Source organism: Canis lupus, chromosome 6, assembly GCF_011100685.1.
Source record: "Canis lupus familiaris isolate Mischka breed German Shepherd chromosome 6, alternate assembly UU_Cfam_GSD_1.0, whole genome shotgun sequence".
NCBI lineage: Eukaryota > Metazoa > Chordata > Mammalia > Carnivora > Canidae > Canis > Canis lupus.
The window spans coordinates 17,674,319-17,683,567 of record NC_049227.1 but is presented as its reverse complement, the minus strand read 5'-3'; the positions used below and the strand labels follow the sequence as shown (position 1 = coordinate 17,683,567).

At 53.3% G+C, this 9,249-nt stretch overlaps 1 protein-coding gene across 3 annotated transcripts; it reads left to right on the top strand.

Moving 5' to 3' along the window:
* Positions 1-3,290: 3,290 nt before the first annotated feature.
* Positions 3,291-9,249, top strand: PRR14 (proline rich 14). 3 transcript variants are annotated; one of them, XM_038539800.1, is made up of 13 exons: positions 3,291-3,472; positions 4,008-4,193; positions 4,991-5,062; positions 5,187-5,355; positions 5,970-6,091; positions 6,164-6,350; positions 6,583-6,626; positions 6,828-6,937; positions 7,244-7,832; positions 8,188-8,257; positions 8,348-8,439; positions 8,719-8,790; positions 8,941-9,249. In XM_038539800.1, the coding sequence occupies exons 3-13, from the start codon at positions 5,040-5,042 to the stop codon at positions 9,158-9,160; spliced, it is 1,698 nt and encodes a 565-aa protein (XP_038395728.1). In that variant the 5' UTR covers positions 3,291-3,472; positions 4,008-4,193; positions 4,991-5,039; the 3' UTR covers positions 9,161-9,249. The 3 variants fall into 3 exon arrangements, with proteins under 3 accessions (XP_038395728.1, XP_038395727.1, XP_038395729.1); XM_038539799.1 differs by having other exon boundaries at positions 3,300-3,472; positions 8,881-9,249; XM_038539801.1 differs by lacking the exon at positions 4,991-5,062 and having other exon boundaries at positions 3,302-3,472; positions 8,881-9,249.

The window sequence follows — 9,249 nt, the reverse complement described above, 5'->3', positions numbered from 1 at the left end:
ATTTTATTTATTCATGAGAGACAGAGAGAGAGAGAGATGCAGAGACATAGGCAGAAAGAGAAACAGGCACCCCACAAGGAGCCCAATGCAGGACTCGATCCCAGACCCCAGGACCATGCCTTGAGCTGAAGGCAGATGCTCAGCCCATGAGCCACCCAGGCATTCCTAAAAACCAGTACAGTTTTAATCCTGACTTTTCCAGAGAGGCAGACACCTGTGTATATCAAGGGAAGATTGTATTTTGTTTTGTTTGGAATTTCACCAAGAATTGTCTGTCATTTTGGAAAAATCATGGCACAGATGGCCACACTTGAATTTGAGTCACCAGTGCAACCCATCTGTGACAGTCTGAGTTTGTATCTGCTGAATTTGTAGAACTCCTGTATGTAGATGCAAGCATGCGATGACTTCATTTTGACTATTTCACTAAATCTTCTGCCAAAGACCTCCCCAAGTGCTTACATACTGAGATGTACATTATTTAATTTTTAAAGAATAATATAATACAAAAAAGCACGCAATTCTTAAGTATAAGCACAATGAATTTTAAGCTCAGTGAATACGCCCACATCCCAGTACCCAGATCAAGAAACCAAAACATTTCTAGCACTCTAGACCCTCCCATGCACCTTCTGGTCACTGTCCTTCCCAAGGGTAACCAGTAGTCTAATTTCTAACATTATAAATTAGTTTTGCCTCATACACACACACACACACACACACACACACACACACACACAGAGGAGAGCCTGGGTGCTCTCCATTTGCTTCAGATCATGATCCCGGGGTCCTGAGATTGAGTTCTGCATTGGGCTCCCTGCTCCACAGGGAGCCTGCTTCTCCCTCTCCCTCTGTTTCTCCCCCTGCTTGTGTATTCACACTCTCTCTCAAATAAAGATTTTATATATAGATAGATTCTACTACTTCCCCAAATTTCTCCCCTCCTCCAACATCCTCACCATAAGCCCTATCACTTTACTCTTCAGTTCTTCTAACCTTGACTCCTTCCTATCATCTCTCCATCAAAAAAAAAAAATTAAAAAAAAAATTTTTAAAGGATGCAAGTACAGAACTGGTGGAGGTGGCTCTAACTGGGGAAGCAGAGTTAGATCAGAGGCAGAACCAGCTTTCTCAGACCAATACAAATTCTAGCAACTCACAGCAGCTAACCAGACTGGAAAGCCCCCAGAGGTGGATCTTGAAAGCTCCTCACCTGGGGAATTAAATTGGTCAGGAATTGCTGACACCTGACTGACAAAAATCCTTTAAGGGGGAGCGGGCTGAAGCTGTGGGAAGTAGCAGAGCCGGTGGCAATTTTGTGAGCAGGGAGGTAAACTCCAACCTCCCCGAGATAAGCACCTGTCTATCCCCAGGCATAGCATGTAGGTGTTGAAATCTTGTTAAATAGTTGATGCCAACCAGAACAGCAACCCAAACTCAAAGCTTCCTGTCATTTTTCAGAGGTGGTTCTTAGCAAAGGTGCAGTAGCTGACCATCCCACCCCTCCCAATACCCTGAAGCCACAACCCACCTCACCGTGGCTGATCTGGAGCTCAGCCTAGAGGCTTCTGCAGACAAAAGTACTGAGCAGAGCTGGCCCAAGGGCCAGAAGGGATAGGGTACTGAGAGAAAGAAGAGGTAGTTTTGTCATTTGAATTTTACCTGTGGCCTGAGAATTTACCAGGCACATTCAGATGTGTCTTCTCATTTGATCTTGATCTTTCAAGTCTATTTTGAAATAGACATGACAAAGTTTATTGTTCCCATTTTACAAGCTAGGCCACTGAGGCCAGGAATGGTTAAGCAGATGGGAGGCCCAGGTCTAAAGCGGCCCAGAGTTTCTGGAGAATGATACATCCATGTGGCAACTTCCAGCCACATCACCTGCCCCACTGGGAGCTATGTGGGACCTCTTGCCACTGGATCAGCATACATTGGCCATGCCCTAGAGTGTGTACACAGGTGGTAGGTAAGGTAAGAGTTGTTGAAATGGTAGTCACAAAGAAGGCAGAGGTGAGACCATAAGGCTATTAGGCTCAACATTGTGGCCTGGGCTTAGAGCGAAGACATCACAGTCTACATTAGACTCCAATTTGATGAAATCAAATTCATCACCCCACCTTAGGGTCTTAGGGCTACGCCTTCCCTACTAGATTCTCAGGCCCAGGCCCTGGCCCTTTGCTTAGGCTACATCCTTTGTCCTTGGTATTGACTTCTTCAGGAGACCCAGGGAATCAAAACTCTGATTAGGCATGTTCTGCTCTTGGGAGCTTTTCTTGCCCTGTGAGGCTTGAGAGGCACCTGTTCAAACAGGAAAGTGAGGGCAGCCCTGGTGGTCCAGCAGTTTAGTGCTGCCTTCAGCCCAGGGTGTGATCCTGTAGACCTGGAATCGAGTCCCACATCGGGCTCCCTGCATGGAGCCGGCTTCTCCCTCTGCCTGTCTCTGCCTCTCTGTGTGTGTGTGTCTGTCATGAATAAATGAATAAAATCTTAAAAAAAAAAAAAAAACCAACAACAGGGAAGTGAGAGCCTACAGAGGGGCTCTCAGCTTATCAAGATTGAGAAGGTTCTCCAAGCACTCACAGCTGGATGCATCTCTGTACCCCTAAGGAACATCTTCAAGCCCCATAAAGCCAGCAGGAATCCAAGGGAGAGAGGACACTTCTAGCTGGAAGAGCTGCCACCTACTCTCATCAGAAGTCTTATCATGGATTTCCAGAGGACCCAGCAGGCCTTAGGAAGAGAGTTGGCTGTAATCCTGAGAGAGCTATCTGGATGAATCCTTGCTTCAGAGTTGGGGAGTCTTCATTTTCCACACCACCTTGCTGATTCTTTTTCTTTCTTTTTTTAAAGAAAGAGAGACACACACAGAGAGGCAGAGACACAGCAGAGGGAGATGCAAGCTCCATGCAGGAAGTCGGATGCGGGACTCCATCCGCGAACCCCAGAATAACGCCATAGGCCGAATGCAGGCGCCAAACCACTGAGCCACCCAGGGATTCTGGGTGAGCCACCCCTGATTCTGCTCTTTCTATATCATCCTCTCTGTGTCATTTTTATCACTAAGTCCCAGAAGAGAGAATTATACTGGCTGGGTACTCGGCACCCTCATCCCACAGACCCAGGATTCTAGGCTTCAGGCTTTCCTGTTCCACCAAGAAAGTAAGTACAGGGAATTCTGGGATAGGAGAATTCTGGGTATTAGTGGAAGCACAGCCTCTGGTTCGGCGGTGAAGGTGCCTTCACCGTGCAAGAAGCTACTACATCCCCACTTCCTCGCCACCAGTAGTCTGGCTCCAGGTAAAGGTTGCATGATACAGCCTCTCAAGCAGCTCGATTCCATCCCCGATCCCTTACTACTAAGGACTAGTAGTAGTAGTAGTACTGTTACTAAGGACTATTTCCCTTGACACTGGCTTCGTGGGAACCTGGAACAGAGAGGAAGGCGCTGGACACCACCGAGCACGCCAAGGTGGTTATTGATCCCCTGCGATGTCGCCCCTATACTGAGCCCTCGGCGCGGGCCGCACAAACCCCCACACCTCCGGGAAGGTCAATGTCCCCAGCCTCTTCCCAATTTCGGCTCCGCTCAGTCTCTTCGGTACATCGCTCAAACCCTGGAGCCGGAGGCGGCACTATCCCTAGTCTCAGGTTCTTAGTCCCTCCCCCCACATCTCAGCGCCTTGGGGGGACTCGAGGATTCCCGGAGGGTAGCAGAATCGCTCTCAGTGAGGCCTCTCTAGGAAATTGGGAATTTCACATGTCGTTAGTATTCAGCTCACGTTTATTAACCTAAGAACCAAAGAACCGGAAGATGCCCTTAAAAAACGTGGCGGCACTCTATTCACTACAGCTGCCTCAGTAGCTCAAGAAACTTGGTCTAGTCTTCGGCCACTGACTGGCCTTCAGAAAATGACACCATCCGGTCCACTTCGGTTCATCGAGGACAGAGCTACCTGCCCTCAGCTATAATGGCAGCGCTGCCCAATTTGGCTTCTTGCCCCTAGGGAAGATGGCTGCCAGGTGGCTTCACTTAGTTTCTCACCACTCCGGAAGACGGGGACCGGCGATTGGGCGGTGCCCGAGGGCTGCGAGAAGAAGGCCCTCGGCGGTTGGGCAGTGCTGGCTAAGGCTGGTTTTAAAGGAGCCGGAGGTGGGAGCCGTCGAAGACCCGGGATCCGCGGGAGGCGGCGGTGAGCGGCGCGCGGAGGAGGGCACCGAGCGGCTGGAGAGAGGGCGGGAGGAGGGAGGGAAGGAAACATTTGAACCATCTGGTCCTGGGCTGGGGAGAGCGCTGGGTGGGGAGCCGGGGAGGGGGGAAGGAGAGGGTCTGTGGGCGGGACCTCCCCGGATTGGAGTGAAGGGGGTATCTGCTTGACAGTGGATCCCTGGGGATCCGGACCGAGTTCGTGATGCTCAGGCTCGGGCTGCCCCTGTCTGAGTGGAGCTTTGCGGAGCCCAAACTCACAGGGAGAGGAAGATCCTCGCGGCGTCTGATTGGAGCAACCGGGCTGTAGGATTCTTTCCGCAGGGATCCAGTCTAAGGGATCCGTGGGGCGGGGGGCACCGTCAGTGTGTGGGAGTATTGCTTCGGAGTTCTTGGCCACTCGCTGGCCGTGGATGAGGATTGCAGAGGGACCCGGCGGAAAGTGAGCCTCTCAGGACCGGGATCCCAGCTGATCCTGGGGGATCTCAGGGCGGATTCTGCGGGGACAAAGGCCCCAGAAGCTCGGGCCGTGGGAGAACCGGGGCCACTGCAAGCCAGGTTCTCCTGGCAAGTGCCAGTCCGGGTGCGCGGGTGATCCACTAATCTCGGGCGACGGCAGCGGGAAGACACCCGCTCCAGGCGGCCAGCCGGGGGCGCCCTTTCACTCCCTAGGGCTCTGGCCCATGGGCTACCCGGAGCGGCGGGCTGACCATTGAAGGGCGGAGCCCCTGGGGAGGGACTGGCCCTCACTCCCCGCTCCCCCGCTCCCCCTCCCCATCCCAGGCTGCAGCCTGGGATCCCCCAGGGACTCCCCGGAGCCGCCGCTTTCCCCATGGACTTGCCCGGGGACTCGAGGTGAGAGCGCACCCCGCCCGCCTGTCTTGAGCACGGGAAACGGGGAGCCTGGCGGCCGTACCGGGGAAACCACAGAGCCAACGACAGTCTCAGGCGACCGTCCTCTGCTTCTCTCATCCTCCAGCCCACCTGGCCGGCCACGTCTGTGCCGCCAGCCCCTGGCTCGAGTACTATGGGGAGCCAGGAGCCCCAAACGGCCGAGACTGCAGTCTCTGGCGGCCCCTTCACCTTTGGAAAAGGCCTCTCGGAGGGTCCTGGCTGTGGTGCTGGAAGATGTTATGACTGCCCACATGGTGAGCCCCTTGAACTGAGAGGCCTCCTTCCTCCCTCTGGTCCCCTCTTCAGTATCAAAGTCAGACCAGATCACTAATGAGGATAGTTGAGATCCAGATACCTCATTCTCACACCCATTGCTCAGGCAGCCTCCCTAATGCTAGAGTTCTATTTGGCTCTTGCTGAATCTACCTATATTTGGACAGGGTCTCTAGTGCCCATTCCCCGCCATCAACCGTGTTGGGCATAGAACCACATGGCTACAACTCTCTAAGTATGAGAAACCCTTGCTTTCTTCCCCAGCCCAACTTCCAAGCTATTCTTGGGAAGCAGGCTGAGGTCTTTAGCTCCATTGCACAGGTTAGGAAAACAGGCCCAAAATAGGGCAGTGACTCACCTAAGGTCACTCCTTTTCATTTCTCCAAACAGCCTGGGTGAGATTACTGCAGCTCAGGACACTATAATATCTGGCCCTGGAACTGATTCCGTTCAACTCATTTCTTTGGGTTCTTAAGTGAATTCTAGCCACAATCTCTATCACTTTTGTGGCATACGGCACTGTTAGGTTCAGTGAGGTCCTGTCCTGTCCCATCTCATTTCATCACCTTGCTCTTGACACTTCCTTCTCAATTAGGTTCCCCTGGTGCCCCAAGAAGAGACTACCACCCTACGGCACCGCAGCAACCAGCGGGATTCTATCCAAAGCCAGCCACCTGCTTCACCACCCCAACAGGCCACATGGTCCTCACAGACCAGGTGAGTATGGCAGGTTGAAGGGTAAACTAGGGGCATAACTGAGCCCCTCTGATCTTTCTGTTTTCTCTCTAGGTCTCCTGACCCACTGCACTTATGTCGAGAGCCCTTGAGCCGCATCCACCGGCCTTCTACTCTGAAGCGGCGATCAAGGACAACCCATGGCCCAGAGGAGGGCCCTTCAGAAAAGGAGGACTGGGTCCCCCAGCCCACTCTGGTGGTGATGCTAGAAGACATTGCTAGCCCAAGACCCCTGGCTGAGGTATGAGAATTTTGGGGTAAGGATGTCAGGGGTTCAGCTGGGGTAGATTTTGCTCAGAGCAAGGAGAACAGCATTTTAGATGGAAGACACTGAGGAAAGACCTGTAGGAAAAAGTCTTGGGTGTGAATGCTGGCAGGGTTCTGGAGACTTGAGAGGGTCAGAACGTGAGGAGCTAAAAAGGCCAAAGGGGGCTTCCCTGCCTCCCCCCAAAACATCCTTTGTTTACATCCAGGGCTTTGCTGACAAGACTCCCAACTTCATCATCCCAGCGAGAAGGTGAGAGGGCTGGGGAAGGGATTATCAAAATGTCCAGACAGCAACTGTTATCCCAGGAGCTAAAGCTAAAGGCATCAGAATTTACCTGTCGGATCCTTCCTTATAACACCTTCAGAAGCTTTCAGGGAAGAGGAGGTGCTGGCTCAGGTGGGATCTGGACCTGAAACCTCCCTGAGCCTTTATTTTGCCCCTTTACCCCAGAGCCGAGTCCATGACGATTGTTCACCAGTCAGTGCCTCCGTCCAGGGACCTGGATCCCCCATTCCAGCCATCTGCCCTGCCTGAAGGCCCTCCGGAGAGCCCACCACCAGGTAAGGACTCAGAGGGATAAGATTTAGGGCCCTGGAAAATCCTGGCTGAGCTTAAAAGTATCAGGGGCAGAGGCGGGGGTGGGGCTTAACTCCCCCCCCCCCCCATGGGAGCTTGGTGTGTGAAGTTGGGGTGTAGACTTCAGAGGCCTGATGTTCAATTCCTAAATTTAGGGCTTAGTATTTTAGGTGTGGGTTTATACTTCTGTGGGCAAAGGTTAGTGTCTGGGGGAGGGGCTGAGTCCACTGAAGTAGGGCTTAGACACTTGCAGCCAAGGAATGCCCACCTGAGCCTCTCCTTTTCCTCAGCCCCAGATCCTGTACTGGAGCCCCCATCGATCCCACCGCCGTCCAGCCTTTTACGCCCCCGCCTCAGTCCCTGGGGCTTGGCCCCCCTCTTCCGTTCTGTCCGCTCCAAGCTGGAGAGCTTTGCTGACATCTTCCTCACGCCCAACAAAGCCCCACGGCCCCCACCCCCATCACCCCCCATGAAGTTGGAGTTGAAGATTGCCATCTCAGAGGCTGAGCAGTCTGGGGCCACTGAGGACACTGCGTCTGTCAGTCCCCGGCCCCCTATCCACCAGTGGCGGGCCCAAGACCACAGTCCCCCAGCACCTCTCTCTAAGCCCTCTCTGGGCCGAAGCCACTCCTGCCCTGATCTGGGGCCCCCTGGCCCAGACACCTGCAGCTGGCCCCCCACTCCACACCACCCAAGCCGGTTACGGCCCCGGCGGCACACTGTGGGTGGTGGAGAGATGGCCCGAGCCCCACCACCCCCTCGGCCCTGTCTCCGGAAAGAGGTCTTCCCTCTTGGAGGAGTGGGAGTCTCTCCTCCCCTCATCACATCTTGCTCATCCACTGCGTCTACTTCCTCCTTCTCTGAACCTGCAGAACCCAGGTAGTGCTCTCGATAAACCCTCCTTTTTTTTTTTTTTTAAGATTTTATTTATTAATTTGAGAGAGAGATGGAGACAGAGAGCACATGCCCAGATGGAGGGAGGGGCAGAGGGAGAGGGAGAAGCAGACTTGCCACTGAGTGGGGAGCCCGAGGTGGGGCTTGATCCTAGGACCCTGCAATCATGACCTAAGCCTAAATCAGCTGCTTAACTGACTGAGCCACCCAGGTGCCACCCTTCTTAAAGCCCTGGCACAGGCTGGGCTCAGCCTCCTTCCCTACTATCCAGTGTGTGGGGGGGGAGATGGGGATATTGCTCTGAATGTTATTTGTCCCTGAGCCTCGACCTTCTCTGCAGGTTGAGCTCAACCAAGGGGAAGGAGCCAAGGGCCTCAGAGGACCAGGTGCTTTCAGACCCTGAGACCAAGGTAGGAGTAGATGGAGGGAGAAAATGGGGGGAGAAGACAAGTGAGGACCTGAGGCCATGCTGCACTCTTACCTCTGCCCTATTTTCACAGACCATGGGAAAAGTTTCTCAATTCAGAATACGCAGGACACCAGCCCGTCCTCAGCTAAACCTTACACCAATGGGGCTGCCTCGACCAATCAGGTGAGTGGCTCACTGTACATGGAAATACCTTGGCCAAAGGTGTAATAGGCTCAGATCCCCTGAAGTGTGGCTTTGTTTCTTCTCAGGGAACACAGTCCAGCTTGGAGGAGTCAAGTTGGTCTGGACATGGTTTGCACTTAGAACTTATCTGTGTGCCTTAGGAAGCACTCCTGGCCCTAACGTGTCCCAGAAACTGAAATGTAGACCAGGCCTTGCTTATCCTTTTTCCAGAGTACAGTGGCCTTCCGTTTTTCAATGGCCTCTGCTCTTTGTTCCCAGGTTGAACAAGAAGGAGTTCAGCTTAGAAGAAATTTATACCAACAAGAATTACCAGTCACCTACAACCAGGAGGTGAGAAACTTTGAAGGCATGGGGGTGATAGAGGGAAGGCTGGAACCAGGGGCCATGCTGGTAACCAGCACCCCTCCCTGCCTGGTCCAGGACCTTTGAGACCATCTTTGAGGAACCCCGGGAGCGCAACGGGACTTTGATTTTCACCAGCTCAAAGAAGCTTCGGCGGGCTGTAGAATTTCGGGACAGTAGCCTTCCTCGATCCCGGCGGCCATCTCGTGGGGTCCGGGCGACAGCTGGCAGGACCCTTACCTCCAGCCTGGCCCCCAGCCCAGATGTGGGACCTCTGCTGCAGCAGCGGTTGGAGGAGCTGGATGCCTCACTCCTGGAGGAGGAGGAAGTGGATAGGGAACTGCCCCATCGGACCTAGGAGCTCCATTTGTCTATCCATCCTGAAGCATCTGAGGCAGTTATATATTTTTCTCTATATTTCTAGTAAAGTTTTCAATATGTTTCTGA

Excerpts from the sequence above, each read along its gene's own strand:
- PRR14 (XM_038539799.1), top strand. The coding sequence starts at position 5,040 with ATGGACTTGCCCGGGGACTCGAG. Across the intron at positions 8,440-8,718 it reads GGGCTGCCTCGACCAATCAG|GTTGAACAAGAAGGAGTTCA; the intron begins GTGAGTGGCTCA and ends CTTTGTTCCCAG. Across the intron at positions 8,791-8,880 it reads CAGTCACCTACAACCAGGAG|GACCTTTGAGACCATCTTTG; the intron begins GTGAGAAACTTT and ends TGCCTGGTCCAG.